This window comes from Castor canadensis, chromosome 3 (genome assembly GCF_047511655.1).
Source record: "Castor canadensis chromosome 3, mCasCan1.hap1v2, whole genome shotgun sequence".
Classification (NCBI taxonomy): Eukaryota; Metazoa; Chordata; class Mammalia; order Rodentia; family Castoridae; genus Castor; species Castor canadensis.
The window spans coordinates 38447738-38466833 of NC_133388.1; the positions used below are offsets into that span (position 1 = coordinate 38447738).

General features: G+C 41.4%; 1 protein-coding gene across 4 annotated transcripts in view; it reads left to right on the forward strand.

The window, feature by feature from the left end:
- Zfyve26 (zinc finger FYVE-type containing 26) overlaps positions 1 to 19096 on the forward strand; it is a 68979-nt gene that overhangs the window by 34600 nt on the left and 15283 nt on the right. For all 4 annotated transcript variants that reach the window (XM_074067710.1, XM_074067711.1, XM_074067712.1 and 1 more), the window contains 12 exons: positions 520 to 1265; positions 3344 to 3540; positions 4498 to 4602; positions 6045 to 6167; positions 6536 to 6712; positions 8057 to 8303; positions 9057 to 9155; positions 11869 to 12029; positions 13304 to 13440; positions 15478 to 15509; positions 16122 to 16258; positions 17143 to 17363. In XM_074067710.1, the coding sequence (XP_073923811.1) occupies positions 520 to 1265; positions 3344 to 3540; positions 4498 to 4602; positions 6045 to 6167; positions 6536 to 6712; positions 8057 to 8303; positions 9057 to 9155; positions 11869 to 12029; positions 13304 to 13440; positions 15478 to 15509; positions 16122 to 16258; positions 17143 to 17363 (2382 nt within the window). The remainder of the gene's footprint in view (positions 1 to 519; positions 1266 to 3343; positions 3541 to 4497; positions 4603 to 6044; positions 6168 to 6535; positions 6713 to 8056; positions 8304 to 9056; positions 9156 to 11868; positions 12030 to 13303; positions 13441 to 15477; positions 15510 to 16121; positions 16259 to 17142; positions 17364 to 19096) is intronic.

Below are 19096 nucleotides of genomic sequence, written 5' to 3' on the forward strand. Positions count from 1 at the left end.
GAAACCAAATGCTTGGTGGCATTTTGCTTGGGGTCACCACAAAATGGGGAGATTTCTTGGAGACTTTTTCTCAATGTGCATTTACGCTAATGTAGTATATTAAATTCACTGTTCTTTTTCTCCCTTGCCACTGCTAACGTGTATTGCAAGTATGAAATTAATGAATCTTCATTTATGGATAGGCAAAAATCCAAACATTTGATAACAGTGGTTCTGTAGGCTATAGGAAAATAAGCATTCTCAGAAGTTGCTGGTAGAATATAAAGTGGTATACCCCATGGGCAAGCAACTTGTCAATGTCTGTTAAAAACTACAAATTTGCCCTTTGATCCTGGATTGCTAATCCATGTTGGTGAATTTATCCTTCAGCTTTATTGTATATGTGAAAAGTGATGTGTATACAACAGAACAGAAGACTTCATTGTTCACATAATATAAAGGGGGAAATAATTAAGAACTTTCATTTACATTTGCCGTGTAAGTATTCAGGCCTCATGTCTTCTCTTTCTCTTCCTCCAGGTTGGCAGACCTTCTGGCCCGAGAGGGTCTCAGCCTAAGTGTGCCACAGATCATTGTCAACTGCTGCTGTGAGCCCCTTACTCTTTGCCCTTCTCAGCAAACCCAACAGGCATCATCCCTTCTGACCCACCTGGGGATCCTGGCCCAGCAACACACCTCCTACTGCCTGGATGATTTCCCTGTCTCTGTGCCAATCTCCCCTAGGGCAAGGGAGAATCCTCCATTAGAGAGAAAGTCCCACCACTCTCCAAAGGACTCATCATCCCCGGTTCTCACCTCTTCCGCCTTGGCCTTCCTAAAATCCTGCTCAAAGTTACTAGCTACAGTGGCCTGTCTAGGAGCTTCCCAAGGATCAAAGGTCAGCAAGCCCAGCTTGTCGTGGAAAGAGCTTCGTGGTCGCAGGGAGGTGCCTCTAACTGCAGACCAAGTAGCCAGGGAGTGTGAACACCTCCTGGAACAGTTCCCTATGCTTGAGGCCTCCCTTTTGGCTGCCTGGGAGCCTCTACGTGGGTCCTCCAAGCAGGGAAAGAGTCTGGCAGCCAGTCTCCGTGGTAGGGCCAGTCTCTCTACTGCACTCCTGGGCCTGCATTCTCCCATTGCCCTGGATGTGCTGACTGAGGCCTTTGAGGAAGCCCTGGTGACCAGAGATTGGCCACGGGCCCTTCAGCTCACTGAAGTGTATGGGCGAGACATGGACGAGCTGAGCAGCATACAGGATGCAGTCTTGAGCTGTGCTGCAGCATGTGGTAAGCAGAACAGTATGCCTCCCTCTTTCACTGGTACATGGAATAACATGTAGCATTCACTGAGTGTGTCATCACATTTAATCCTCACAAGAACTACAGAAAAGTGAGAGGTTAGAAAATTTGCCCATGATGGTAAATAAAGTCTGTCTGACTTTAGAATGGGCACTCCTAACCTGTAATCAATATTCTGAGTTCTATAAATGACAAATAATCTGGGTCCCACACTCAGAGGCCCAGGAGGGAGTTCAAGCAAGTGATTATTTTAAAAGACAGGTCAGCAGATTTTTTCTGGAAAGGAATTTGTGGGCCATAGGGTCTTTGTTGCAACTACTCAACTTTGCCACTATAGCTTGAAAGAAGCCATAATCAATACATGCATTTTATTAAAATGTTATTTATGAAAACAAACTGTGAGTTGGCCACCAGTGGCTCATGCCTGTAATCCTAACCACTTGGGAAGCTGAGATTGAGAGAGAATTATGGTTCCAGGACAGCCTCAGCAAAAAAAAAAAAAAAAAAAGGTTGTGAGACTACCATCTTGACAGAAAAGACTAGGCTGTGTTGGCACACACTATCATTCCAGCTATGAGAGGAAGCGTAAAATAGTAGAAATCCAGTCCAGGCCAAAAGTGAGATCCCATCTCCAAAATAACCAGAGTAAAAAGAGCTGGAGGTGTGGTTCATGAAGTAGAGTGCCTGCCCACCAACCAAACCCCAGTACTACAAAAAAAAAAGATCTAGGTGTGATGTTTATTCTCAGCACACATGAGGCTGAGGCAGGAGGATCATGAGGTCAAGGCCAGCCTGGGCTACGTAGCTAGACCCTGGCTCAAATACTAATTTAATTAAACATAAAAATAAACAGTGGGCCTGACAACTTTTGTTTTCAAAGCTCGCTGGGAGATTTTTCATGTAATCAGATGGAAAACCAATGAGCTACAACACTCTACTAGGAAGAGCAAGGGTTGGATGTGCTGTAGGGAATGGCTTTTGAGTAGGAGGCTCAGCTACCCTTTAGAAAGGAGAAAATCCCTCCTGAAGGTGAAGAAATCTACAGAGCAACTGTGTAGTCTTAATTGCTTGGAATCTATTTTTTGTATGTCCAAGATTAAACTTATAAAATGGATATAAGAGAGAGAGAGCTAGTAACAAATAAAATGGAAAACAACCAGGAAATAAAACTTACTTACCTGAAATAACTTCCAAGTGTTTATGTATGATGCAGAGTGGAAATTGCAGAGTGTACTCAAGTTCTACTGGCAAGATGAATTTAAAAAAGTGAAGACTAGGATCATGCCTCAAGTGGTAGAGCACCTACCTAGCAAGCACAAGGCCCTGAGTTCAAACCCCAGTACTGCCCAAAAAAAGTGATCAAATTTTGTACTTGTATGAGCACAACAGCTCATACCAGCTCCTTAGGACATAGCAAGTGAGAGAATCACAATTTGAGACAAGCCCCTGGCAAAAAGTTAGCGAGACTACCCTCCCCCTGCAGTTCAACAAATAAGCCAGGCATTATGGCACACATGGGAGGTATAGGTAGGAGGATCACAGTCCAAGGCCGTGCCCTGGGCAAAAACTCAAGAGTCTTATTTTAAAAATAACTAAAGCAAAAGGACTTGGGGCATGGCTCAGTGGCTCAAATGGTAGAATGATTGCCTAGTGAACAATCATTCCTCATTGCCCTGTGAGTATGAGGTCCTGACTTCAAACCCTACTACTTCAAAAAAAAAAAAAAAAGAAGAAGAAAAGAAAAAGAAGAAACAGAAAAGAAAGAAAAAGTGCTGTATGTGCAGCACTACCCCTCATCCCTTCCTTCCTTTTTTTTCCTTTCTTTTGTCCTCTGAAAGTCTCATGGTTATGAGCAGGTTTGTTTAAAGGGACACATAGGGGTATAGGCTTTCTCCTTGTCATATAGTGGTTCCAAGCATAAAAGTAGTTCTAAGGTCATATGGGTCTTAAGGCTCCTCCAAGCTATTTTATAATATGGAACTAGGCTCTCTCTTAAGAATTAAACTGGGATCTTAAGCATTTCCAGACCAGGCTTGCTGCCTCTGAACATTGTTTTTGTCTTACAGACAAGGAAGGTTGGCAATACCTGTTTCCTGTGAAGGATGCATATCTGAGAAGTCGGTTGGCCCTGCAGTTTATGGACAGGTGGCCCCTGGAGTCGTGCCTAGAGATCCTGGCCTACTGCATTTCAGACACAGCTGTCCAAGAAGGACTGAAGTCTGAGCTACAGAAGAAGCTGGCAGAGCTGCGGGTATATCAGAAGGTATGGGCTCTAGCATCGAGAGATGGAAACAGGCTTCTCACCTGATGACCATCCTCAGCCTGTTTTCATATAATAGGGAATTTCAAAAACAAACAGAACATGACTTTTGCTCTGCATCTGGCTTGTGTTCTTAAGCAAACAGAGGCCTTCCATCTGTTTCCAGTGTTATCTACTTATTTTAAATGTGTTTGCATCAAGCAAGGATAATAACAGAAATGGTGCCCCACACTCCACAGAGGTTTTTTCATATGTATTTAAGCTTTGTGAACGTTTTTTGTATATTATGTCTTAAAGATTGTTCTAAACTTCAGCTAAATTTTCAGAGCCATTTTGAAAGGTTGCATGACAGTGGCAGTTTAAAAAGTGAAAGATTCTTCTGGGGCATGTATTTTATCCAAGCTGAAGAGGCTCAGAGAAACAAAGTCAGGAGGCACAGCTACCTAACATGTATAAAATACACACCAATTTCCCATGTCCTTGGAACAGAACAGAGTCTAGAGCCTCACCAGAGAAGGTGAAAATGGTAGGAGAGAAAGATTTTCTTTTTACTCCTCCTCAGAAATTTTCATGCAAAACTAAAATGCTGCAGGAAAGGTGACCCCATAAAAATGTTCAAGCCAGAAGAATATCTTGAGTGGAGTTTTGAGTTGGAGGAGCTTAGTACAAGTGACCTCAAAAGGCTGGTTAAACTTCTAAGAACTGTCCTCACCAGTGAAAGCTGTGATCCTGGCCTCTCATTCGGCCTTTGCTCCCTGATTTTACTTCCCAGAGAGGTTCACATTCCTCTCTAAACAGTCTGTGCCCCATTTGTTTTCTTCCTCCTCTTTCCTGGCAAGTTCCAGTGACCTGACTTTGGGGCAGTGATCTAGGTGTGGCCCTTCCCTGGACACGTCTGAGACTTGCTCACGAAGGAAGAAGCTGCAGTGTGATTTGATGGATTTCTCTGTCTTCCCTTAGATTCTAAACTTGCAGGATCCCCCGGTGTGGTGTGACTGGCAGGCCCTAAGGAGCTGCTGTGTTGAGGATCCTTCAACTGTCATGAACATGATTCTGGAAGCACAGGTACCATTTTTCAGGGTGCTATTTCCTTCATCCTCCTTCTAGAGCTGCAACTCTTAACTGGTTATGTAGAGCCCTTCCCATTTGTCAATGTTCACATTCTTTTTCTTTTTAACTGTAAATTTTTCCAACATACAGGGAAGTACAGAGGATAATACAGTTGACATTTCTTTTATTATCACCCTTGTATTCCTATGTGAAATTTCCTATACTCCCTACACTAGGCCCAGAATGTATACCTAGAAGAGGAATCACTATGTCATCAGACATGAGCATGCTCCCTTTTTCAAGGATGATACCAAATCCCTCTTCATATCCGCTGTCCCCCTTATACTTTCTCACAGTTCCTGTTGTTCCATATTCTTGCAAATCTTTCTATTGACCAACTTTTCACTTTTTGCCAATAAGATGAAATCTAATTGATTCACTTTTCATTTCCATAATTACTAATGAATATAAATATATTTTCTATATTTATTGGCTGTTTCAGTATTAACTAGAATTTTATCTACCTTTTAGAAGCTGATATACCCATAGTTCAAAATGTAGATGCTCACTCATTCAGGAAACACTGAATGCTGTGCTCTCTGTGCTAGATGGTGGTAGGACAAAGATAATTAAGCTTAGTTCTTGCCCTAGAGTGAATCATAGTTTAGTGAAAGGGGTGATGTAAAATGTATCCTGAGATGATTGCAACATAGTATGTCCAGTGACAGAAGTAAGCCCAGATTGAGGGAGCGCAGGCAGCTCACCTGCGTAGTGAGGAATAAGGTAGCATCCTGAAAAAGGCAGCCTCAGTCACAGGTGTGGGGAGGATATACCAGATACCACCATATTGAAAAATTTGGACAGAGGCCTGGGAATTCCATCCTCCAAGACTTTAATATAGAGTTCACAAATTGGTATTATAGAATGAATGGGGAACATGGATGGAATCTAACCCCCAACACATTTGGCCCACATAGTATAGGTCACCAGAATTTTTATTTTTTCATACTGACTTCATTGCCAAAATTTTAAAGTAGGGAAATTTTTTTAATTTTTAGAAATTTGACAATACTGTCTTCACACGCATTTGGCTACAGTCAGAGCCGAACAAGTACTATGTCCTTATAACAGAGCCTTCTCAAGTTTTCCACTTCTTTAGTATCTCACCAGGGCTGATACCAGGTGTCAGTCACCATATGTCATTTGCTTTTCTTTCTTATAGTAAAACTAGGAGGAAAGTAATGTTAACAGCTTGCTTCAATAATTTCCATACCTTACTTTACTAATCTAGTCCTTTAAGTTTGTGATCTCACTTTAATAGTGAAGCTCCCATCAGCACTTACCAAACATTCCTGTGGCTTAGCAAACTCAAGACTCCTGAAAAAAATCAGGCAAAAGTTTAATAAGTGGCAAGGCAGTAACTTAAAGGGATTGAAGGCAAATGTGTTTCCTTTCAGGAATATGTTCTGTGTGAGGAGTGGGGCTACCTCTACCCCATTCCGAGGGAACCTTTAATCAGCCTACATCAAAAGCATCTTCTCCACCTGCTGGAAAGAAGAGATCATGAAAAGGCTCTCCAAGTAAGCCTTTGATTCTTCCCATTCTTCATTTGTGGGGGAAATAAGAACATTACTCAAACCAGATGGCTTTTTTCCTGCTGAGTCCCACACAAAATATATGCAATCTCACATCTGCCTCTTTATGTCCTTGAGTTACCTTGAGCAGAAGATGCCTGGCCCTGGACTAGGTGCTAGATGGAGTAGCTGGGTCGAGGATTCTACTGAGCTCTAGTCCTGTCAAAACCATGGCTCATTTGCAAAACTGTGGTGGGGGAGTGAAAAATGAATGTAAAAGAAGGATTATCCCAAAATAAATAGGCCCAAATATTCCTTCCTCAAATCAACCAAGGCTGGCCTTACCTTCCTCCTCTACCCTTCTCTTGCTACAGCTCCTACAAAGAATCTCTGACCCCACCATGTGCCTTGAGGTCACAGAGAAGTCCCTTGACCAGCACCCTAGCTTGGCCACTTCACACTTCTTGGCCAATTACCTCACCACACATTTCTATGGAGAACTGACCACTGTCCGACACCATGAAATCCAGGCACTGTACATGGGATCCAAGGTAAGGAGGAAAGGTTTGGGGAAACCATGCCTGAGGGGATGACTGTTAGCCTCACTCCAACTTCAGAACCTACCCTTTTAAAAATCTCTTTTTCCAGTCATCTGCCATTCTTGGCCTGTGTGTAAAATCTTAACCTAGCAGCGCACCATATCCTAGATGAGTCTCCTGGGACTTGTCATATTCTACTGCCCTGTCTCCAGAGAGAATTTTACCTGTTTCTCTCAAGTTGTTCTTGGCTTCATGGCACCTGCTTTATCAGTGCTTCTGAAGGCTAACTATGTATTAGAATCTCCTGGACTTTTAAAAAATATAGATAGTTGACCTCCATCCCAGACCAGTTAAAACTGGTCTTGGGATAGCGACTGAATATGTTCCAAAGAGATTCTGATATGAGATTTAAAATTATTGCTTGATAAACTAGTCTGTACTAAAGGATTGTTTCAGTAATTAGATGATGTAATAGGCCTTTACCTTTGCTATATAACTTTGAAGACACTAATAGAAGTTGCAAGCTAGCAAAAATCCAGTGGAGGAGGGTTTGGAGGGAGTTGGGACCCTCTAATTTCTTCTAATTATTCTGCTTGGTAGTCTTATACTGCCTAATAAATAGAACAAGTGTTAACAGAGCCATAGACCCTTAAGAAGATAGACCTTTTTTTTTTCTTTTTGATGCACTGTACCTAAATGAAGAGAAATTGGCAAAGGGCAGAATAGAACCAGTGAACTTATTTCAAACCTAATGATCATGACCTCTGAAGGGAATTTTGCTTCACCATTTACATGCAGGACACAGGAGGTACCAGGATTAAGCTGCCCACTGATACTACCTTATATTGCGCATTCTAGGTAAAGCCTCACATTGACATAATGGTTTCATTGAGGATCAGGGGGATCTTAACCATGCCTGGAGGGTTTAGGCCAGATGGTTAACAGACTACCACCCACAGGCCAAATCTAGTCCTCAGCCTGTTTTTTAGATCAAGGTTTATTAGAACAAGCTATATCCATTCACTTATATATTTGCCTATGGTTGCTTTCATGCTACATTGGCAGAGTTGAAATTTTTTTATCGTCCTAAAGCCTAAAGCATTTACTCTCTGAGCCTTTAGAGAAAAAAAATTACTGACCCCTTGTGTAGATAAAGGCACTTGGGGATACTTCCCCATAGCTAACTATAGCACTTAGATGGGAATTCAGTCTTGCTTCCTAAAAGACTCTCAGCCAGTCGCAGTAGTGATATAGGTGTTTTGGTCTCTGGCACCCTCCCCCTTACCAGTAAGATTCTCAAGGTTCTTCTGAGATAATTTGTGTACTATGTTCTTTTCTCTATCGCTTTACAAACAGGTTCTGCTGACCCTGCCTGAGCAGCACCGGGCCAGCTATTCCCACTTGGCCTCCAATCCCCTGCTCATGTTAGAGCAGCTACTGATGAACATGAAAGTGGACTGGGCCACTGTGGCTGTACAGACTCTGCACCAGCTGCTGACTGAACAGGACATTGGCTTCACCATGGATGAGATTGACTCGCTGCTTTCCAGATATGCAGGGAAAGCCCTGGACCTCCCATACCCTCTGAAGGAGAAGCGATCAGGTAACTATCAGCATTCTAGATGGTAATTCTACATGGAGGAAGAGATTACATGCTACAGTTTCAATTTTAATTTTTTTCTCTTCTCATTATTTTGGATTGATCAAAAGTAAAAGATACACTTCAGGAGATACAGTTCTTTATTATACAGGCGAGATCTTGGTCTTGAGAGAAATAGGAGCCTAACCAGAATGAAAGGAAGGTAGACTGCTACTGCATGCATAAATAACATAAAGTTTTGGAGCCACATATTTCTGGAAATGGTCTCTCGCTGGCCTTGATATTGTAGGTTCTTACATGGCATCATTTTTTTATGGAGAGTGTGCTTTATTTCCAGAGATACATCAGATATCACTTATATGTGAACTGACTCAGCCTCTTTTAGAATGAAGAAAATGAAATAGATAAGTACAGTCTGATGTTCCCGGCCAGTTCTTTTTCTTTCTCCCAACCCTCCAAGGGCATAATTTAGGTGCCTTCCATTTCCATCTGGAGATTTTTAGATTTACTTTGAAATATCCTGGTGTCTACTCCATCTCTTATGCTCCTAAACATGGCTTGTTTTTTTTTTTTTTAAGAATTTAAGAAGCACATACATTCTTGACTTAGAAGTACTTCTGCCATTCCCTTTATACTTATTAGCATCATGGTGTGACAGTCAATAAAGCCAGTAGAGCTTTGAACTAAATACCTAGCACAGTGAATAAAGATGCTCGCACTAGATCGATATTTTGTCAGCATTTTCCCTCTCGACAGATTCTGTAATTCACCTCCAGGAAATTATCCATCAGGCTTCAGACCCTGATACCCTGTCTAGATCATCATCTGCAGAGCTCTCTACTGCTACTGTTCCTGGTAAGAACTGGTACCCATTCTTCAGCTCAACCTTGCGTTATTCTGATTTTCTGATTCTTTTGCCTCTTCATTTCCATTTGTGACATTCTTACTAATTTTTTTCTATAATTCACTCTAGCCTTGCATATACCATGAAATTCAATATGTAGTCGGTCCTCATTCTTTACAGTATGTCTGTAAAGTCTCTGCAAACACTGAAGTAATGAATGCTGAACCATTGCTCCAAGGGAGAACTATACACACACCTTACGTAGATTATGGTCTCAAAATCCTAAAAGTAACTCATTTTAGTAGATTCTATTTATTTTTTAAAAAGAGAAAGCAGTTCAGAAGTGACTTGTCTGAGGCTTCCCCTAATAAGGGCCAGAGTGGGATTCAAAGTCTAAGCCCCAGAACTGGAGCTGCTTGTTCTACCCTTCCCTGTCCCCTGCTGTTTCCATCTTCTGGTCACCACCAAAAGAGAGCTGAAACAAGAGGTAAGAATGTCACCTTTTTCACCCTCAACTGAGGACCTAAATGTTGGACAACTCAAAATTTTCCTCACTCTGGACATGTCCGTGAATGACCCTGAAAACACTGAGCGTATTGATTTTGAAGTTATCTGTAAATTGTAGTAAATAGACATATTTGCAAATAGGGAATTTGCTAATAATGAGGATCAACCACATTTAGTCCTTATGAAAATTCTGTTACCCACTCAGGGAACAAGCTTCTCGAAGGCCTCAGCCACGTTTTGGTCACCCCTTTCAGCACCCCTGCTCTCCCTAGTCTCTAACCCTCTGCACAATGGCCTACACAAAGAAGCTATGTGATTGTTTTGCCAAATGGTCAGGGGAGCACAATGCTAAGAGTCTCTTCTTCTGGGTGCTGCTGAGAGTCACTATGTTTTTCTGTGTTTTTCAGTTCTCTTTTTCATTCTTTGTTGTTTTTTTAGAGGTACTGGGGTTTGAACTGAGGGCCTTAGGCTTGCTAGGAAAGCAATCTACTACTTGATCCACTCCACCAGCCCTTTATTGTGTTGGGTATATTTGAAACAGGGTCTCACAAACTGAGACCTGGCTTCAAACCTCAATCCTCCTGATCTTCTGCCTCTTAAGTGGCTAGGATTACAGGCATGAGCCACCAGCTCCCAGCCTTCAGTTCTTGTTTTCTGTGACCATCCAAAGTAGCTCAGCTAGGTGACAAGAAAACTCTTTAAATACCATAAAGCAAAGACGTGGGATTTCTAGGACATCTTTGAGAATTAGTCATGCTTCACAATAACTAGCAGACCTGAGGGGAGGACCCAGACTCACAAGTATATGAGCAGCTTCATAGATCTGCTAAAGCAACCTGAGCAGAATTGGTATGTGTTTGTGTGTGTATATATATGCTTATATATATGGGTGTGTGTCTGTGTGTTTGTGTGTATACATGTATGTATATAATATGTATAACATATATATTATAAAACAGTATTCACTTATATGTATGTATGCATGTTTATATATGTATGTGTTATGTATGTGTGTGTATATATATGAACATATATATGTGTGTGTTTATATATATATATATATATATATATATATATACAAGCTTTTTGTTATGGAAAATTTGCAATATACAAAAGAAAAGGAATAGTATAATGAAGCCTTGCATACCAGTCACCCAGCTACATAATTATCATCCCATACTAACCATTCTTATTTCATCTATACCCCCATTCTTCTACTCAATTATCTTGAAAAAAATCCCAAATACATCATTTCATTTATAAATATTTTACTTTAAATTTCTATAAAGTAAAGACTTTATGCCAGGCACAGTGACTCACACCTGTAATCCCAGCTACTCGGAAGTGGGGATCAGGAGAATCATGAATCAAGGTCAGCCAAAAAATTAGCAAGTCCTCATCTCAACCAACAAGCTGGGAATGGTGACACATGCCTGGGATCATGGTCCAAGGCAGACCCCAGACAAAAGTAAGACCTTACCTGAAAAATAAATAAAGGAAAAAAAGAATAGGCATGTGGCTCAAGTGATAGAGTACCTGCCTAGCAAGTGTAAAGCTCTGAGTTCAAACCCCAGGATCACATAAATTAATTAATTAAAAGTAAGGATTTTTATAAAACAAAACAAAACAAAATCATACCACCATTATCATACCTAAGAACAAATTAATAAAGATTGCTTATTATTGTGAAATATTCAGTTGTTAGTATTCAGATTTCCTAGTTGTCTCATAAAGATTTTTTTACAGTTGGTTTTTCTAGAATCAAGGTCTAAATAATGTCCAAATGTAGCATTTGGCTAAACTATCACTTAAGACTGTTTTAATCAATAGATCTCCCTCACCTCTTTTCTTTTTTTATTCCTCTCATCTCTCTTTTATTTATGGAGAAAACTAAGTCATTTGTCTTATAGAGCCTCCCACATACTGGTTGCCTCCTTATGACCATCTCAGTCTCTGACCCCTGAATTTCTAGTACACTGGTCATTAGATCTAGAAGCTTGTCTTGATTTGGGCTTAATATTTTTGGCAGTTACATTTGATAGGTTTTTTTGTACATTTTCAACGGGAGGCACACAATGTCCCATTATCTCAACTTTTGTGACATAAGCAGCCATTGGTGGTAATTAGCTGGATTCATTATTCAGTAATTGTGAAATTCTATTCTTCCTTCATGAACTGGAATATTGATCACATTTTACTCTGACCTGTGGCTCCCAGGCGTCTCCATTGTACGTTCCCCCAGCCCAGGGGAGAGGAGTTTCCCTCAGAGTCAGCCCCTGGAGTTCATACCCCCAGCAGCACCCCCTGCCAGGCACCAGTGGGTACCAGATGAGACTGAGAGCATGTGCATGGTCTGCTGCAGGGAACACTTCACTATGGTAAGCATGTCAGTCCTCAGCATCACTGCAGGGGAAAGTAAAGAGAAACTCAAGTCATGAGCCTAAGTTATAGTTACCACCTGTCCCAAAGAAAGATAGTGGTGTTTCCAGAAGTAAGGCCAAATTTAATGCTTTGGATTTACCTCTGACATGACCAGAGTGTATTTTTAGGATTCAATCAAGTCGAAGACATCCTCAAAAAGCCTTAAATTCTAAAATCTTTGTCATTCTCATGGGATGATGAAAAAGAGGCAGAAAGGGTCACCAAATGTCAAGTGATCTTACTCTAGCTTCCATATCTTTCACAATGAGCTCGTGACCTGGTAGTGGTTATATGTGCTAGCTCAGGAGAAAGAGGACCTAATCACAGCTATGCCTCCTAATACCCATGTGACTATAAACTCTTTCGATCTCATGTACCCACATGCAAATTGGGGATCATATATTAATTTGTTTATGAAGCTGTTAGGACTAAATATAATAACAAATTGTATGACATTTAATACCTGCTTGTCAGACTAGCTCAATGCTGATGAAAACAATGGGGCTATGACTTCCCTATTTCCTCTTCATATACAAAACAAGTAAAAATATTTATCGACCTCTTATAATGAAATGAGGCAATACTTATAAAAATTGGGAAAAGGATACTTTCTCATCACCGTCAGCAATACCATGCAGAAAGGTGATCCTCACTGTCTGAGAAAGTCAGTTGTTCCCCTACTACTTTTTGCTGTGTATCCATGTTACCCCCACACAGAAGTAAGGCTTGTCAGAGCTACTGATTACAAAATTGTCTACGACTCAGCCCATCAGCTGAGTGATACTTAAAATGTTAACTTGCTTTGTTTTTTTTGTTTGTTTGTTTGGTTTTGGTTTTGGTTCTGGTTTTTTTGTGGTGCTAGGGATCAAACCCATAGCCTTGTACAAATGTCACCTTTTTTAGGGCAAGGACATAGTGGTTCATTTTCAGTACAGACCCAGGTCCTTGGTATTCTTTTTTTTTGTCAGTATTGGGATTTGAACTTGAGCCACCCCCCTAACTCTAATTGGACTTTTTTTGTTTGGTTGGATGGGGTTTTTTGGGGGGGGGAGAGGGTTGGTTTTTTGGTAGTACTGGGGTTTGAACTCAGTGCTCTACCACTTGAGCCATAACCCCAGTATATTTGGTGTTCTTAATAAGCCACAGGTTACTAAAACTAAGTATAAATGGATTAATCATAATCTCACCTTTGCTTCTTCCCTTTTCCTTCTGTCCCAATGGCATTCTTCAGTTTAACAGACGTCATCATTGTCGCCGCTGTGGCAGGCTAGTGTGTGGTTCTTGCTCCACTAAGAAAATGTTGGTAGAAGGCTGCAGAGAGAGCCCTACTCGCGTGTGTGACCAATGCTATAGCTATTGCAACAAAGAGTGAGTGTCCTACAATGGAGCTGATACTGTTACTGACCTCTGGGTCTTCCTTCAAGTCTTCACTCTTCTGGGAGTCTCATTGTGGAAAGCATTTCAGATCTGGAACACCTAAAAATGTTTAACATTCATTCCTCATTTAACTGTGCAGTTAAATGTTTGTAGACATTTAACCACCCAGCCAAACAAAAAAAGGCCAATTAGAGTTAGGGAGATGGCTCAAGTTCAAACGCCAGTACTGACAAGAAAAGAATACCAAGTGCTTGGATCTGTATTGTAGTTCAGAAAAACTACTCAGAGAGGAAGTAGAGATGAGAGGAATTAGCGTTCAAGGTTCTTACATACTGGTCTGTCTAAAATCAGGACACTTGGATCTTCAACCTTTCCCCAGCCTGAGGCCATGATCTTCTTCACCACCTCAACTATTTCCTGCCCACTCTTGCTTCATTTGTTCTCCCCTGGACTCAGAGGAATATGTCCACACCTGCTGAATGTTTGGGCACCACTTGCGTCAACTGTAAACTAGATAGTCATCCTGGCTTGTTACCACAATTAGACAAGCCCTTACACTTTCTGCACATAGTTCATTTGCACAGAAATCTCAGGAACTGATTTTACCTCCAGCAAGACAGATAAAAACCATGTTTGCTGGCTCAGTGTTGCTCAGTTTTTTTCCCACTACTGCTAGTAGCCAAAGAGCATGAAAACTAAGAATCCTAGAGCACCTGGTAGAATGGGCCAAAACAACCATCCAAAAGCAAAAATATTTGAATTCTCCATATTTTATTTTACTTCACTAACTAGATTTTATATTCTGCTCATAGTTTTTCTGTGTTTATTTCAGTATGAACCTTTTTGGTCATTATTTGCCATGGTGTTGATTGCATGATAGCACCATGCTTAATTTGTCTACATTTTTTGTGACCCAGGCATGTGTCTTCCTCCATTGGGTGCAGGACGGGAATCACACATACACTATAATGCTAAGATCTGAAATCAGCAATTAGCATTGATGGAGATTCTTTTACCAACAGTCACTCAGCAATAATTACTGTGCCCTGAAGGATCCCCAGTTGGGGAGATGGCCAACAAACAGACCACAAGGAGATTGGATAAGTGTGGTAGTGGCAGCACACACAGCTTAGCCTCGATGGTGGGGACATGGGGTTATCTTAGAGGTGACCCTAGAGGATGAGCCTCAGAGAATGAGGAGTTAGTAGATAAGAAAGCCACCAAAAAAAAAAACAAAAAAAACACATGCCCAGAGGTTGGAGTAACTGCAAATGTAGTGGGAAGAAAAAATGCAGATCATTTGAGGAACTGTAAATAAGTAAGTGATGGGCTAGGGTTCTAGCCAGTGGATCCAGACTTAACAACTGGTAGCTGAATCAAGAGGACTTAGGTAATGGTGCAAAGGCTTGGGACTTGCCCTCTGTTGTCATGGACTGGTATTGACCAGCACGCTCCACATCAGGAGATAGATGTGGACTCTGACTTGTGGCATTGGGCCTTAGCACTTGTTGGCTCTAGTAGAGATTGGCCAAGGCTTATAGCAGAGCAGAGAGGACTTTTATAGCTTTTGCATGGGTCATGGTCAAAGCCCTTATAAAGGGCTTTGTCTGCTGAACTATGGATGTAGAATCTTTTTAATCTGAGTATTTTCTGCAGGATTTTAAGCAAGAACAAAATGTGACTAGATACACATTTTTGAAAACTGCGAAGTAGAGAATAGGTGGACAAAAGCAAGGAGACCAATGGGAAAGTTACTACACACTTCAGTGATAAATGATAAGGGCTCTCACTGAGGCAGGGATGAGGAGAAATGGAGACATTTAAAAGGATGTTTAAATGGGCACATTTCAAAGGAGGTAGAATGGACAAGACATGGTGAGAGATTGGCTGTGACAGCTGAGAGAGAGAAAAGAGTTGTAAATGATTCCCTGATGTCTTACCGAGTAATAGAAATGTCAGTGCTATACACTAAACTCAAAACAGAGAGAAGAAATGACTCAGGCATTTTCATTTTTCTTTCATTTTCAGTGCACCAGAGGAGAATCCAGGCCAATCAGAAGGTAAGGCCTAATCGCATTCTGTAACTCTTGGTTTATGTGCTCAAGTTAGCTATCATCAGTATTATCAGCTATAACTGATACACTCCATGGTAACTCAATTCAACTTGTTTGAAAATTCTTGAATTTTCTATCAACCTGTTTTCCTTGGAGTTCATCATATTAACCTATCACATCAGCCCATTAGCTTCCAGCATTGAGAAGGCTAGCAATCAATGAATTTGATCCTTACCTTTTAATAGGTTATTTCTTACTCACCTACCCTCCACCTCAGGCTCCCTCCTTCCCCTCAGGTAGTCACTGGTATTAGTTTGGCCAATGTCCTTCCACAGCAGGTTAGTTTTTAGAGTATCCAATGGCTCAGCCATCCTTTTAAGAAGCATGCAACTCTCAGGGTTTCTTGTGTGAAACAGCAGAATTGTGTGACAAATACTGACATTCATCCCAGGTCTATGCCTAGGGAAGAAAGTTTGCAGTGCCTAATGGGATCTCCTAAAGGAAACTAAACCCATAAGAGAGAAAGGCGCCCTCAGATAGCAGGTAATATCTGCCTTAACTCACAACAGCTTGCTGAACTGGACTAGACTGACACTTGAATGACACATCTTTTCTCAGCACCAGACAGCTCTAAGAGTGAAAGCCCTCCATATTTGGCTGTGGTGAGAGTTCCCAAAGCAGTTGAGGTGGAATGGATTTTGAGTCTGAACGAGGATGAAAATGAGCTGGTACGGAGTGAATTCTACTATGAGCAGGTAATAGCCATAAAATGTAATGGTCACTTAAGTTTCTTCATAATGTGTGTATGTATGATAAGAAATACTGAAGTAGGTGAACACACCCTAGCCTTTGCTTTCCTACTGTGTAATAATATGGGAACTAAGAAAAGTAAACCAATTAAGGCAGAAGATTTAGAAGCATTTTGGGAAATTCACAAAGGGAGACTAAGAAAGGCTTTGTGGCAGAGTTGGCATGTTAAATGAGCCTTGGAAGAGGGGTAGGAATGTGATAAGCAAAAATTTTGGGAGTTGTAGGAGTAAAAACAGGGGAAGGACAGAGCACAAAACTAAATGAGCAAAGCACAATGTCAAAAATCATCAGGGAATTAGAAGTTAATGTGGAGGGAACATAGAGCTTTGGTAGACAGAGAGTGAAAGGCAGAGTTGAGAAGGGCTATTTACATATAGAGCCATGAATTTTGCAGTAAGGAATAGCTACTTGTTGGTGTCAGGGACCTAGGAAAGTTTTCAGGTATGCTTTAGGAATATTAATGTAGCAGTAGTACGTCCAAGACTTAAAGCACAGACTCCCAGGTGATCAGACTGTGTAGTCCTAGCTAATGATAAAGAAAACTTTGCATTAATGGGACAGTAGACCAGAAAAAGGAAGGGACCTTCTGGTCTTAGACATTTTCAAGAAGTAGGTAACACATGGACACAAAGCATAGCAGCCAGACCTCTGGCAGTGCTACTTTGAACATCTGAATTTCATTTAATTCCACTTCTATTTTGCTGTGGAATTTTGGCTCCTTCCTCCAGTGTTTTTCAACCTTTCGAAGTGGGAAGCATAACTTCCACCATATAGCTGCGTTTGAAGAATGGTTTAGTCCCTGAATTCTCTCTTCTTCCACCCTGGCCAGGCCCCCAGTGCCTCCTTGTGCATTGCCATCCTTAATCTGCACCGGGACAGCATCATCTGTGGTCACCAGCTGATCGAGCACTGCTGTAGGCTGTCCAGGGGCCTCACCAACCCAGAGGTAGATGCCGGGCTGCTCACAGACATCATGAAGCAGCTGCTCTTCAGTGCCAAAATGATGTTTGTCAAGGCTGGCCAAAGCCAAGACTTGGCTCTTTGTGACAGGTATATGAAAATGAATCTTCATTCTTTACATGATGGCTGCTTTTATCTGGGATTTTTCATCTCCCTGTCCTCTCTGAGAAAGCATGCCAAAATGTTTGCATCTCACTTTGATGCAAAGACCACAAGTGTTCCTTCCCAACCTATCCTGTGCAACTTCTCTTTCCCAAAGTGTATCATTAAAGCAGTTTCTCTAACTGTACCCTGTCAAATAGAAAGTAATGACTTTGACTGGTTAATTTATAATTAAAATCATTTAGGGAAACACCTTTGGTGTCTATGGAACTTTCTGGATTTTAAAGGAAATGTGTCCTCCCTAAATGGACCCTGATTAGCCTTGTACAGAAACTCCACCTAAATCTTAATGTGACTCCAGAGAGTTCTGGATCTCTGAAAGCATCTTGAGGCAAGCCTGAGGCCCTGAGTTCAATCCCCAGTATTGAAAAAAAAAAAAAAAAAAAAAGAATAAAGCATCTTGGGGGGTGATAGATCTGATCACAGTAGGAATTGAGTCATAAAGTGGAATGTCCATAGGAAAGGTATGAGTAGGCCTCCCTCAGATTCCTGCACAACTGGATTCAGCTCCATTCATTAACTTAACAATGAAAATTCCTAATATCCGGGCTGAAGGTATGGCTCAAGCGGTAGAGCGCCTGCTTTGCAAGTATGAAGCCCTGAGTTCAAACCCTAGTCCTACCAAAAAAAAAAAATTCCTAATTCCCTGCCTATCCACCGAGATGCCTGACTCATGTCCTATGGTCCCAGCACCAGTCCTAACCAGATTCAGGACTAGGACGCATAATTGTCTTTGAAGTGTAACTGTTTCCCTCAGACACTTGCTCTGAGTACTTGCCCAACTCCACCAGCTCGATAACCTGGGACAAGTCTACTAACCACTCTGGGCCTCAGTTTCCTCCTCTGTAAAATGCGGCTGATGATAATAATCTCATAGGAGAACAAAACGAGATCATACATGTCAAGGGCTGAGAAGTGAACCTGGTACACAACATGTGCTCCAAAAATGTTTTCTTTTTGTTTTAGAGACAGAGTCTCCCTATGTAGCCCAGGCTCTCCTTGAACTCATGATCCTTCTGCTGGGGTTACACTTATGCACCACCATGCCTAACTAAAAATGTTAGTTATTTTTATTAACAAAAATCAGAAGGTTGAGAAAAGTAGACAGATTGAAACCAGAGTTTTGGACCCAAGGCCCAAATTTCTTAGAATTCCATATGCCAAGTCTTGCCACCCACCCCTAAACACCAAATAAAGAGGAAGTTTGTTACATGGCTTGGGACATGCCATGGGAAGAGGCAGAATAAGCACTCAGCTCATCTTCAGCCATCTTCACAGTGCAGACATGAACTGTAGGTTCAAGTAGACAAAAGAACTGGAGGCAGGGAACAAAGGTGTGCATAGTTAAACAGTCCCAGTCACAGGTGTGTTCTGGTTGACCATTTTCTCATCCTTATTTTGGGAGAGGTTTTGGAGTTATTATCTGGAGCCAGGCAGGTGGTCCATCCAAAGGAGAGTCTACTGTTGGGGGTAGTTTTGGTTCCTTGTCATAAAGATATTATCGATCATTCCTGTCGTTCCAGGAATCCAAGGTGATTGTAAAGTGACTGCAAAGAGAATGGCTTAGAGCAAAGACAAATACAAAATGCAGGACAGATGCCATGCTTTTCTTTCCTGCTATTGGTTAATTCGTGGGCCCAAGAAGGAGTCAGTGCTTTTAA